Genomic DNA, 13,555 nt, shown 5'->3' on the forward strand with positions numbered 1-13,555 from the left:
TAAAAGGAAAATGAAGAAATTGTCCTTTTGTTCTTTCATTACTTTCTTTCTTCATGATATGGTTCAAGAACTAATCAAGAAAGGCATCTACCAATCCAGCAGGTAGGTACATTCCTTTACCATCCTCTACTGTTTTCTTTTCCCCTTCAAAACTGGCTAATCATCTTCACTTTCTCCTCCACACCAGAACTTGAGTTCTGGTCGTCGTCGGCATCGTCTTCGGCGTCATCTTCCACCGGCAAAGGCAAGATTTCCCATTCAAGGGCCACCATAAAATGGCATGTGCATTAACATTATAAAAGTAAAGCCATTTTCAACAAAATATAAACTTGACAATTTAATTCAGATTATTGTAAGTACACACAGATGTGAAAAAGCTGGACAGTCAAACCAGAATTTTAAACAACTCCTCAAGGTTAAGCCAACAAAACAATTTGAAATTTAGAAACAAGAGCAAGAAAGAAAGCGTGAAGAGGGGAAAAGGAGAAACCAGAAAGCAAGTGGGGCAAAATAATCCCTAAGCTCCAAACAAATTCAACAATAATCAAGTGATACTTCTATACATCAACATGAATCAGTGACACGAGGTTACCGGCCAAACCAACCTCTAGGTGGTTGTACGTCACTATCATTCATTAGCTTATCCAACACCACATTGAGGTCAACAGACTGGCCATTCTCTGTTAACTTTCTAACAGTTGCTCTAACATGGTCTCTGGGAAATCCCATGCTGTTCACTTTGTCAACCACATCATCAATGGGAACCCTATTCCCAGATCCAGAAGGACTTGATCCACTAGCAACCCCAGATGCCGTGGGCAATGAATGTTGTAAGATCCTAGCAGTCGGAAGCTGAGGGTAACCACTTCCAGCACTTTGCCCCAAAGGAGAAGATGGGAGATGCGACATTTTCATTGGGGAGCCACTTCCATATTGTGAAGGTGATCCACCATAAGCATAAGGTTCACTTGACCCACTTGACCCAGATTGCGGGATATATCCAGTAGGAAACCCTGAACCAGGCCTGCTGGATGGTGGGTCATGCTTTTGTGGTATAGCACCAAAATACTGTTGGGAGGAAGGAGGCCCGCTGGGAGGTTGAGAGGGTGGCTGGCGCAGGTTTGGTGGATAGGTCTGAGAAGGAACATAAGATGCCTCTTCAGGATGGTGGCCTAAGGAAGGTTGGATTTGAAGGGGCTGTGGTGGTTGAGAATACTGCGGTGGAGGGGCTGGTTGATATGGTTGATGAGGTGGTGCTGCAGGTAGGGGCTGTGGCTGCTGAGTAGGAGGCATTGGGAATTGCAGACTTGGAGCCTCTTGAGTTTGGCCAGGTGGTGGATAGTAAGTGTCTCGCTGAGGTACAGAAGGAGCTTGGCTCTGAGGGAACTGGTTTAAATGCTGGACTGGAGGTGGCAGATTTTGCTGGGGAAGAGCTGGAGGAGGAACAGCAGGAGGAACAGAAGGAAGTGATAGTGGAAAAGAGGCAGCAGGGGGAAGCTGTTTGTGAGATTGAAAAGGAGCAGATGCAGCATGCTGCACAGAATTCATATGAGCAGTGTTCTGGGTTTCTGATGGCTGGTCTCCCTTGGTCACCTGCAGCTTTGCAAGCTGTAACTGAGCTTCAATTATCTCTTGCTTTTCTTTTAAAACGTGCACCCCTGTCTGCACCTGCATTTGGTTGATCAAAAACATCAAATAAACAGACAAGTCAGTGATCAAAATATGTAAACGTGCATAACTTGCTCAAATCTCGGTATAGATGACAAAATCTGCCCTTTAACAATACCACATCAACAAATATTTCTTGCAAGTAACCTAACATCAGACATTAGCAGGACCTCATGGATTAGCCAGCTTGGTTTTACATGATAAGAGAACATTATTCCTCTTTGGGAGTTTGTTAAGTGCCACTATAAATCAGCCAAATCCTCTGTACTCAAATAAGTAATTGTAAGTCCAGATAAGATCTTTGCAGTTGAATAACATACTCCTAGGATTTAGTGAAGGTGGGTTAGAAATCTAACTTCGCTTTGGGAACTAAATGTGAAGTCACCACATTACTAATAGATAAAGACATAGCCACAGTGAGTGACATAATTTGATCAGGTTTCAATTTAGTCAGACCAAGAACGTAGTAAGACAAAATCAAGTGTTTGGAAGGTAACTTCATATCCTTAATATCATGCTTCCACATTGGTTTACTAATTTGACTGCTATCAGTTAATAGTATCAATGCTGCAGAGTTCCTATAACTAAACTTATCAAACTTACCCTGTAAGCATTTCAAGTATTTGACAATGTTTGGCATCAAAAGATACATTTCTTTGAAGTAAAACAACTAAACATCCTGATAAAAGCAACTACACCAATCTTCATAAAGAATAACAATCTGAAAAACTATTAAAATTATCAACCAAAGCTGCTGGACTTGAGCTCACGAGATACACAATGTACATCTATTTCTACCTTTATTATACCAAAGGCAGCCACAACAAACAAATACTGACGAAGATTATTTTAGAAAATACCTCTTTTAAAATATTCTCCAGCTGTCTCATTTTTCCATCAGTGCTTCCATGATTGTTTCCTACGGACCCCTTCAAATCATCCACAGAAATCTCAAGGTGACGGCTTCTACTCTCCATCTGTGTCAGTCGCGCACTAACACCTTCTAACACGTGCATCAAATTATCAGTATGTTTCTTCATGGTCTGATCAATCTCAGCCAAAATTGACGTGTCAAAAGCATTTCGGTCCTTTTCTACAATGACTTTTGCAGGTTCAATGGAGTCAAGAGAACCATAATTCTGCACTCAGCACCAAAAATTCAAGCAATTGTTATTGCAGTCGAAGAACTTCAGCTTAACCTCATAGCTTAACTACTATGAAATCAAGCTGAACAAACGAAGATTTACTAATCAAACTATAATGTATTGAATAAACCCCAAGCAAATTTAATCTCAAAAAACCCAAACACGGAATAAAGTACACTATCAAGAAATTAAGTTCAGGCCCACAAAGTTACTAACCAAACTACAATTCATAGAACAAACCACAATAAATCTAATTAAAAAATTCGGGAAAAATCAAGAAATTAAGTTCATACCCACAAATTCACTGATCAAACTATAACACATAAAATAAACCCCCAAAGTTCAAATTCAAGCCACAAATTTTAATCACCAAAAAACGAAAATAAGGGAAATTGAAGATTTACCTTAGTTTTAGAATCAATCAAACCCCAAGACCCGGGATTACTATTAACTCCAGCGCCATCAAGGCTTGTTGAAACGGGTCTGATTGGTTGGAAATCATAGCTGGGAAAGATCTCTTCCTTGTTACTAATCCCGTTATTACCAGTGCTAAACCCAGAGCCATGATTGTGATCATCTTCGTTTTGCGGGTGATTCATCAGATCGATGAAATCTTTGTTGGTACTTTGGGGTGGTGAAGATGATGATGTTAAGTCCATTATTTGCTTGTCCATGAACTGGGACGTATTCATCGATCAAATTTTCTTCAGCTTTTTTTCAGAAAATGGAAAAGAATTTGGGTTTTTTTTTGGGAGGTCTTGGTATGAGGGAAGATTTGGGGTTTCAGAAATTGATTGATTTGGAGAAAGAATGCGTTTTCTATTAAGTCGTAAGTAAGGGTTTGTTTGGGTTTTTCCTTAATGGATGGATTAATCCGTTTTTTTGTAGTATTTATCTTTTAGGATGAGCCTAATGGGCTCAAAGTTTTGAGGGAGGCTCTAGGCCCATAAGTATCATTGGAAAAGAAATAAATAAATAAATAAATAAATAAATTATAGTATTCTTCAAAAGAAATTTATTTTTGATTATTGATGTTTAATTGATAATTTATAATTTATATAAAAACAGGAATATTAATGATGTAACCATGGTCACTTATCTTACAGTCACAACATTTTTCTATTAATTTTTTAATAAAATTTGTTAAGGTGATTAGGTTTCGTATAATTAATAAAGTTCAATAATTTAATTAAATTTAAATTTAAATTCAATTAATTTATGAATTTATCGAATAATATTTAATAAATTTAAATTTTGAATATAATAAATTAAGTGATAAAAATACTTTTTTATTTGGATTCGGAAGGATAATTTTTTATAAATTTGTTAAAATAAATTTATAAAAAAGAACAATTTAGATAAAGCTACATAATCCAACTGCTTAAAAAAAAGAATAAAATTTGCTGTTCTTGAAACCATACTAGTAATTATCTTCATTTAACATGAATTGAAATAGTTACTTTCAGTCATTTGGACTGTAATAAGTCATGAAGTCAATGACTTTCTTCTGATAAACATTGCTTAAAACTGGTACTCTATTGTAGATGAACCTGAGGGACTAGACCATGGAACTTGAACAATGACCATGTGTTCATCGTACTCAAAGCCAACATCTTTCCCATCAATCTTGCAAGATCTTGGCTTGTCTGATGCAAAGACTCTCATTTCACCGGTTCCCTTCACACCAATTTGAACAGAGCTCTCAAAGTCATCGTAGGCTAATGACTGGATGGCACCACCAGCATTGAGCATGTTAACTAGTCCAATAGGAGCAAACTGGACTGATTTTCCAGCCAAGACAGTGACTGGAGAAACAGTTATCAGCTCGAAATTGAATGGCTCCAGTGATATATCAATGTTTTCAAATGGTTTGGAGAGGATCAGCTTCTTGGACTGAGACAGGTACAGGGCAAAAACTTGTACACCTTCAATGGTAATTGGATTCTTGCCACTCTTCCACTCGATATCTCGGGGATTGGTCTTGGCAGTCACCATGTGAGAACACTGAGAGGCACATTGGTTGCGTCTAGTTTCACGGCACCATCCACCTCCTTGACAGTTGAATGCCCCAATCACACCAGTGAACTGTTACATTTGAAGTTTAAATTGTCAGATATTTCAGATAATGGCAAAATGTACAATTTGTAAAATAATTCATCTATTTAGTTCCAACATGACTTACCTTGTTCAAGTTCCAGATTTTGAGCATGGTCTTGCCATCATGGAGAGGGTCATCAAAGAGGCAATCCCTGGTTGGAAGTGCATAGTACTCGCACCGGAGGATCGAACCATCAGGCAATACAAGCCGCTTGAGCAAGGGGAAGTTGTGTTTCCCAACAGTGTCACTGACATAAATTGGACCACCAGAGATTGCCCTAGAGGCAGCATGGAACTCAGCACAAGGGTGGGTAGACTGGAACATGTCCCAATCAGGGTGGATAAAGTTGCCCATCCACAAACTGTTGTAGGCACAGTGAACCATGTGACAACCTTGGAGCCAGAATGTGCCATTGGGGTCACCGGATGGATCAGTGCACCAAAAATCATCACCTATAAACAAACCAACAGACATTAAAAAACATCAGCCAGGCCAAAACTACAGCATCAAGTCAAGTCTGCAAACAGGATCAGTTTTTCCGAGAAGAGAAAATTTCTAAATTTGGTTTCTTTTCAAAAGTTCTAACTACAAATTCTATGTAGTTTCCAGCAAGACAAAAGGTTGCATTTAAGGATGACAAAGACAACAAGTACAATGAAAACCCTGAAACATTTTTCTTGCATACATACCGACACGACCAAGGCAAATAGCTTCTGTTCCAAGGAACATGAAATCGTTGCAGTGTTCCATACTAGCAATAACACCATTGCCTTTAAAATGCTTCCTTACTGAATCTGTTAGTGCTCTGTAATAAGCTTTTGCAAGATCAACTCTTCCACCATAGCTCTCACACACCATTTCCAGCAGCTGTTCCAAAAAAAAAAAACATAAATTGAAAGATCAAACTAGGCTAAAATCATGTTACAAAATTTGGGAAGAAAAAAAAAAAGAAAATGTTAAAAATTTATGACAAAGATTTGTTGAGAAATAACAGAACATAACGTGTGACACTAAAATAAGTAGCAGTTTCGTGCCGACCAAATATGTCAAAAGTAACATTAAAAATTTAACTGGAAAAGACAGTAAAGTATTAATAACTTACATGGATAACGTCCACCTTGACTCCATCAATTCCAACCTTTTCCAAGTGAGAATGAAGTCCTTCATATAGTTGGTCAACGATCTCCGGTGGCACCAATCCGACGCCGGTGTTAACAATCTTATCAACGGCGAGATCCTCCATTGTTTTCTTCAATCCTGGAGACAATTCCGGCTTAATAACCTTGGTTTCCGGTAATCCAGGGACATTAGGCCTTAAACCACCCCAATACCCACATAGGGCATGCCATACATAAACAAATTCTACAGTGTTGAATTCCTCCTTAAGGTCCTTGATAAAGGCACTCATGCCCTTAGTAGGTGCACCAGTGGCCAAAGTCCTAGGACTTACATAGCCCCTGAACTTGTAATTCTCTTGAAACTTCAATAATCTGCATGGCATTTGCTCACCAGCCACAGTACAATTCATGCCTTCTTTAGTGATTGGGTCCTCGTCATGGCTAATGGATTGCCAGCCATCATCGATCAAGACTAGCCCTGGTGGACACCCACCATCGACTAGACCTTTGACACCATCCCAAACACCTTGAGGGTGCACAGTAAGATAAAATGCATCCCACGTGCACCAACCAAATTTGTCCACGATCCCCGGTGGGGTTTTTTCTTCTAACAACTTGAAGGTTCCAAGGTGAATCCTGATCACTTTCATGGCTTGCTTGACCAAATTGAATGGATCTTCACCGACATGAACATAAAGAACACTCCGGAATCCGGAGGATGTGACCTTGGTGGACCCGCTTTCGACGCAAATGTCAACGTTGTCATCTGTTCCAGGCTGAAGGGAAGCCCTGAAAGGGCCTTCGATGAGAGGAAGGAGGAGAATATAAGGCCTGCCAGAGTCAGATTTATCAAGAACAACCATCTGAGTTTCATTTTCAAGGTCACTTCCATTGGTACCAACCCAATGAGTAGTCCACCAGACCTTGAACCTGAAAATGCTCATGAACTTTATGTTCTTGAGCTTGCCAATAGGAACAACATGGCGGCTGTTGGATTCAACAGCTTCAAATCCTACAAACGATCCAACACTGGATATTGATTTGTCATCAGTGGAGGAACCATAGAGGGACGGAGTTACTGTGATGTTATCAGGGACATCAGAGAGAAAAACATGGCCATTGGCAGTGAAGTTTGAGCCTTCCAGAGAGATTGGAGACTGGTGATGGCCATCAACAAGGCCTGAAACACCAGAGCTAGCTTTGATCAAGCTTGGGGCCATAATCAAAAGGAAAATAAAAAAGGGTTGCTGCTGTTTTGTTAGGAGATCAAAATACAAGAAAGATCGGTTGATTGAGGTTTTTGTAATGGAAATAAATGGAGAAAAAAATGTGAATTAAATAGAGAAAGAATTGAAATTTTGGAAAGGAAATAAAATCAGTAAAAATCAGTTTGCTTTGATTATGTGTTTTTAATGAGAAAGCATCGAACTCTGCTTGTTTTGGTTGCTCAAACGAAATGGGAAGAGCCCAAATTTATAGGCTCAGCCCCCCCCCCCCCCCCTAACCCTCCATGAAAATAACAGAAACTTTGAGAGGGAAGGTCAGTTGGGGGTTTCCATGGAGGAAAAAAGAAATATTAAAAAATTCAAAAAAAAAAAAATTAAGGGTTGGTTTGAAATTTATTAAATCTAGTGGGTCATACCATAAAGGAAAATAATTGTTATTAGTAGTATTTAAGATTATCCAAAAATCTTTTTGTTTTGTCTCATCAGTCATGTGCAAGCTTTGAAGATTCTAAAAATATGGACAAATGTAACATGGAGGCTCCCTATAACTTTCCATGACCAGTTGAAAGGAAGACACATGTATTATTATTTTTTTATTATTATTATTTAAAAATATACTAAAAAATCTTCTTTATTAAAAAAATTTTTCAATCCCATTAAATAGCAAAATAGTACATAAGCTAACATTTTAATATTCACAAACAAAATTTAATGACAGTTCTACTGCTTGTTTAATTTTTTTATAATTTTCTAAAAAAAAAAAAAAAGGTAAAATTATAGTGATTCATTTCTCAAATTTTTTCGCACAATAATTTTGAAGATTTAACAAAAGATCTCATTAAAAAGTTTCTTTATATATAAATACTGTTTAAGAGTAGTTCAAATATTATTTTAACAAAAAATTTTACATTTAATATTTTTATTTTCATCATAATCAATAAATATAATGTAATAATTTTAATTTTTTCATTAAATATCATTTTAATCAATATCACGATATCTTATTAATATTTCATTTTCAAACTTTTAATTTAGTAGTTAAAAACATTTGAAAAAACATTAAGAATCTGATTTTGAATTAAGTTTCTCTCTTTTTCTTTACTTATACTAAAATTTTGTCATCATGATGTAATAAAAAAATATATTTCACATTATTTATACTAGGAAAATGTTAAAAGTACTATTTAAAGTGATATTTATAGAAAAAATTTTGCAATTAATATATTATTTCTTGTTGAATTTGGTAAGAGTAATGCATAAAGGAAATATTATTTTTTAAAATAAAATTTTAACTAATCTTAAGAAGTGTTTATAAATTAAACCAAATCTTTGCTAAATATTTCATATTCAATATGGTATGCTTTACTACAGTTTATAAAGTTTGTAAGGGAAGTTGCAAGGGCATGCTTCTGGGTTATTCCTAGAAAAATTCCTTAGCTTTTCTTTTAAAAAGAACTTTTTTTTTGTCCCCAACATTCAATCCCAACTTAAATATTCTTTTTTTGAATCTTTTTCTTTTCCTTTCCAAAAAGGCAGAGATTTGCTTGAGAAAAAACGGAAAAACGAAGAAAAATGAAATAAAATCTTTAAATTTTGTTTAATTTTGTTAGGAAATTAAATTTTGGAATTTTCCTCTTTAATATTCATAGGAACACGAATTGGTTTAGGAAAGAAAATTAATTCTAAAAACTAATCGAGAAAAGCATATATTGAGAGTACTTTATCAAAAATTTATTTAATATCAATAAAATTTTATCCATGTAATTCGAATTTAATGAAATTAAGTTTATTTTATTTGAAGATTATTAAAATTTCAAAAATCAAGTTGAAATAAATTTTTATTCGTCATGAATTTTACTTAATTTGATATTAAAATATTATTTTTTTCAATCGCGTGATCAATTGGGATGCTCAAGCATGTTGGATTCAGAATATACCAAAGAAATGGCAGGTTGGGATTCACTTTTTTTTTTCTTTCTTTAAAGAAAAAGAAAAGGAGGAAACTATTAAGAATTTGACTTCTAATGTTGGTGCTATCAAAGTAAAAGAAAAAAACAAGAAAGAGAGAAAAAAAACATGAAACAAAGAATAAGGAATAAAGTAAATTTCACTTTTTCTATAAAATTCAGTAAAAATAATGGGTGACCAAAATGAGAACTACTACTTGTTTTTATCAAGCAATCAGTTAGATGGCTAAACACTATCTTCTTTAAAAAAAAATTTTTATTATAATCCATTATTGTCTTGTTTTCCTAAAATTTAAACATTGAAATATGTATCACAAAATTTACTTATTTTTTAATCAAATAAAATTTTAAAAAATAAATTTGGGATTTAATTCAAATAATTCACCTATTTTTTAAAAGTAAATTCTTGTAAGTTTGAGAATCGATCTTAACATTTACAGTAATTCTCTTCTCTTCTCTTGTAGATTTTGATAAAACTAATTATTTGTATATTCATGTAGTATAAAATATTAAAATTCGTATATTTATATCATATTTTATATGAATGTGTTAAAATTTATATTGAAATAAAAATATAAAATATATTTTTTATTTTGTTAAATCAATATATAATTATTATTAAAATTTTAAACCATATTATTTTTATGTTTTTTTTTTCATATCATATTTAAGTCATATTACAATTTTAATTTAGATTTCAATATCTTTTGTACCATACATAATGTAAAATTTTGTTAATTTTACATATTTTTCTGATCTTTAATTTTAATAGATACAAAAATGAAATTAAACTTTTTTTATTTTTATTTGTTTCTCTTATCCATTAAATTTATTAAAATCGATGATTAAAAAATATGTAAAATTAAAAATATATATATATATACATTATATAAATTAATCACTCTTGATATTTCAATTTCCTTTAACCTAAAAATAATATAATCATTGGTGTTACATGTACTATTACTTCATGATTATAATATTTTCTTGTGGTGATTAAAATTTAATGTATGATGTAAGAAAAAGCTATAATAAATTTAATAAATTGTTGAATTGGCCCCTGAAACTTCAAATTCACTTATTTATTTTTAGAGATAATTCATGTATTCGTATCATATAAAATATTAAAATTTATATATTTGTATCATATTTTACATGAAATTTATTTATTATAATTTATATTAATACGAAAATATAAAATATTTTTTAAAAATTTTGTTAAGCTTAAATATGATTATTATTAAAATTTTAAATTATATTATTTTTATATCTTATATTTGTATCATATTCATATCACACATCATATTTTAAATTAACACTCCTATTGAAAATAACCAATTTTTTCGGGAGTTAGAAAAAAAAAAATCAGCTTGAAACTTTGGTGGGGTTCAAAACTTAAAGAAACATTATTCTGATTCAAAGTCGTGTGGCCCTTTATTGGGCCTACTAAGATTGTGGGCCCTCCTTAATTCATGGCCCTAGCATTGCGCCAGCTTTTCACTTTTCCTGTTTCTCTTCTTTTTCTTTTCTTTTTTTCTTTCACTGTTTTTTCACTTAAAAAAAATAAAAACTTAATTCATTTGAGTTATTCCGTTATTCTGACATTTAAGAGGTATGCAATCAAATTTCAATATCCGCTATCTTTTTCACCTTTTTAATGTATCATTGATAATTTTTTTTATTTTTTAGTAAAATTAAAAAACTGTTGTCTTTTTTAATTGAATTCAATTAATAAGTGTTTTATAAGTAGAGATAATAACTGTTTAAATCAAATTTATTTTTTGATTAATGTATAAAATTATAAATATTTAAAATTCAATTAGAGATAAAATCAAATTTTCATACGATTCGATTTAAATAAAATTAAATTCTATCAATTTAGTTAAATTCGATTAAGTATTTTTTAATTTTTATATATTATTTTAATATAATTTTTAATAATTTAAATAGATTTAAATATAAAATAATTATTTTTATTTTATAAAAAATTAAAATAAATATAAAAACTAATAATATATAATTAATTTCGATTTAAATTTTTTTAGTTTTTCATTTTTTATTTCAAAATCCAATCTAATTATATATATTTAATATTTAAATTTAATTTAAACTAATAAAAAATTAATTTAAATCAAATAAAATATTATAATTTTAAGTCGATTTTTAATATTTTTCACCTTTATTTATAAGCACAATTTAAAGATGATTAAAGTAATATTTATCTTTTGATTTTTGATTTAGTGGTAAAATAATCTTTAAAAAAACACGAAGATTTATGTTCAAATCAAATCGCTCTTTTTTCTTGTAATAAGATTTTAAATATTTTAAAAATATTTTTTTTAATACATTATTATAATAAAATTATTTAAAAAATAAAAATTAGTATAATAAAATAAAAATATATGATAATGTTTTAACTCCTTGAAAAATTTAAAAATTTTAATTTACATTGTAAGGCACAATAACTCGAAAAAATTAAAACAAAAGAAAATATTTTTTATTTTTAATTTTAAAGAAAATCAATTGTATTAACAGGACCCGACATTTGTCAGTGTAGGCATGATAATAATCATAATAATAGTAAAAAAATTATCCACCGACAGCCGTATTGTTAAAGGCCGATAAGGTTACGTGGCGGACCAATAGTACGCCACGTGGAAACTTCTGAAGGAAGAAATCTGTTAGACACGGTGACGTCGTACTTGGAAGTTGGAAACGTTATGAAAACGGTAACTGATTGCTCCAACGACTAAATCGTTCAACTACCCACTGAACCACTAGGATCCTTCCATGTATGAACTACCGCAAACGATTACACGTGTTAGCCAATGATAGGAAAAGGGGATTGGTGAGTAACCCCCTCGTTGGTAAAGCGTATGCATGAACCGCTCGCTTTCAACGGGTAATGGACTTTCTGCAAAGTTCAAACGGCTGCTTTGTGGAAAAACTGACCATCTAGAGAACGGATTATACTCTTAATATTTGTCCAAGTTATGAAAGTAACATAAGAGTTTACCATTTGTTTCGCTTTTTTCCTTGTCATAGATAACACTTTGAATATAAAGCAAACAAATATTTTTAAAAAATAAATTATCAAAAAATAAATTTTTTAAATTAAATTTCGATTAACGTAAAAATGTGCATAAAATATATTAATCTTCAAAAATAATAATTACTATAAATAAATCATTTTCTCTCAAGTTTCTCGAGAAAAAATATTGATAATTAGAGTGTTAAATTTAAAGTTATTATTATATTATGAAGTAATTTAAAGTTTGAATTTACGATTTTGAATTAAGAATTAAAAATTTATTAAAAAAAGGAAAGAAAAAAATTTTCAATTGACAAAATATTTGCATGTTTAATGCTTTTGACAATTGAAGTCAAATCCCAATAAATTAGTAGTATTTCTTTTATGCATAAATAAATATTTCTTTTTTAACTTTGTGATGTAAAAAAGTCGTGATGGGAGGTAAAAATATTAGTCACGATATTAAAATTTAAATTCGTTACTTTTAAAAGATTATTACATAAGATTCGGATAAATCTCATATTTTTTATTTTCTTGTTTAAGTAAGGAAATGTGGTCGCAAAACATGTGGCTTGAGGTGCAGGAGTGGGGTAGGCAAAAAATAACCCTAAATTTTATAAAGGTTAGTTAGTCTTTGCTTGATGTTAGGAAACCTACCCCTAATTGGCAGCAATGGAATTTAGACATTTAAAAAGAAAATATAAAAAATCTGAAACTTCGATGGTCGGTGGATTCGTTGCTAAAGATGACGTGCGCTTGAAACACGCAAAGGGAACGGCAATCAATGCGGTGTTTCGTGCTCTTTTTGGTAAAAAAATAAATAGCAGTAGTTTTGCTACGCTTTTTAAAAGGGCCCAATGAGGTTTTGGCACAAAGATTTTGGATCAAACCGTCATTGCCACCGTTACCTAAACATTTTCCTTGCTAAAGCCAACTGTTCTCTCTCTTATTATAATAATATTTTTATATTAAATACAAAAGTTAATAGTTAATTTCATGAATTTTAATACATTAAAAATAATAATTTATCTAATATTGTAATCTTAAAAAATATTCTTAACACACTTGTTGGTAAAATCCTTATAATTTTTAATGAATAAAATTAATTACTAAAATTTCGTTCAAATATATCAATAAACAAAAAGAAAAAAAAATAATCATCAACGACGGCATAATGATTATATTATTTACCGTTGATGAAGAAGAAATGATTTAAACTACGTGATCCTCGTAGTATCTTTATAATTTACATTTTTATGTGAATTTTAAATATTTTAAAATACATATAATATTAAAAAAATA

At 31.7% G+C, this 13,555-nt stretch overlaps 2 protein-coding genes across 2 annotated transcripts; both read right to left on the reverse strand.

The window, feature by feature from the left end:
* Positions 1-310: 310 nt before the first annotated feature.
* LOC111291717 (basic salivary proline-rich-like protein (DUF1421)) lies at positions 311-3,605 on the reverse strand. The gene is made up of 3 exons (XM_022883642.2): positions 3,218-3,605; positions 2,529-2,807; positions 311-1,668 (listed from the first exon to the last, which is right to left on the reverse strand). The coding sequence occupies exons 1-3, from the start codon at positions 3,503-3,505 to the stop codon at positions 589-591; spliced, it is 1,647 nt and encodes a 548-aa protein (XP_022739377.2). The 5' UTR covers positions 3,506-3,605; the 3' UTR covers positions 311-588.
* A 599-nt stretch (positions 3,606-4,204) lies between these two features.
* On the reverse strand, positions 4,205-7,474 carry LOC111292856 (putative galactinol--sucrose galactosyltransferase 5). Its single transcript, XM_022885455.2, has 4 exons — positions 6,014-7,474; positions 5,601-5,778; positions 4,996-5,363; positions 4,205-4,898 (listed from the first exon to the last, which is right to left on the reverse strand). Exons 1-4 carry the CDS (start codon positions 7,247-7,249, stop codon positions 4,335-4,337), a joined length of 2,346 nt encoding a protein of 781 aa, XP_022741190.1. The 5' UTR covers positions 7,250-7,474; the 3' UTR covers positions 4,205-4,334.
* Between the last annotated feature and the right edge of the window lie 6,081 nt (positions 7,475-13,555).

Source organism: Durio zibethinus, chromosome 10 (assembly GCF_047325235.1).
Source record: "Durio zibethinus cultivar Kanyao isolate XHJ-2024 chromosome 10, ASM4732523v1, whole genome shotgun sequence".
NCBI classification, from domain to species: domain Eukaryota; kingdom Viridiplantae; phylum Streptophyta; class Magnoliopsida; order Malvales; family Malvaceae; genus Durio; species Durio zibethinus.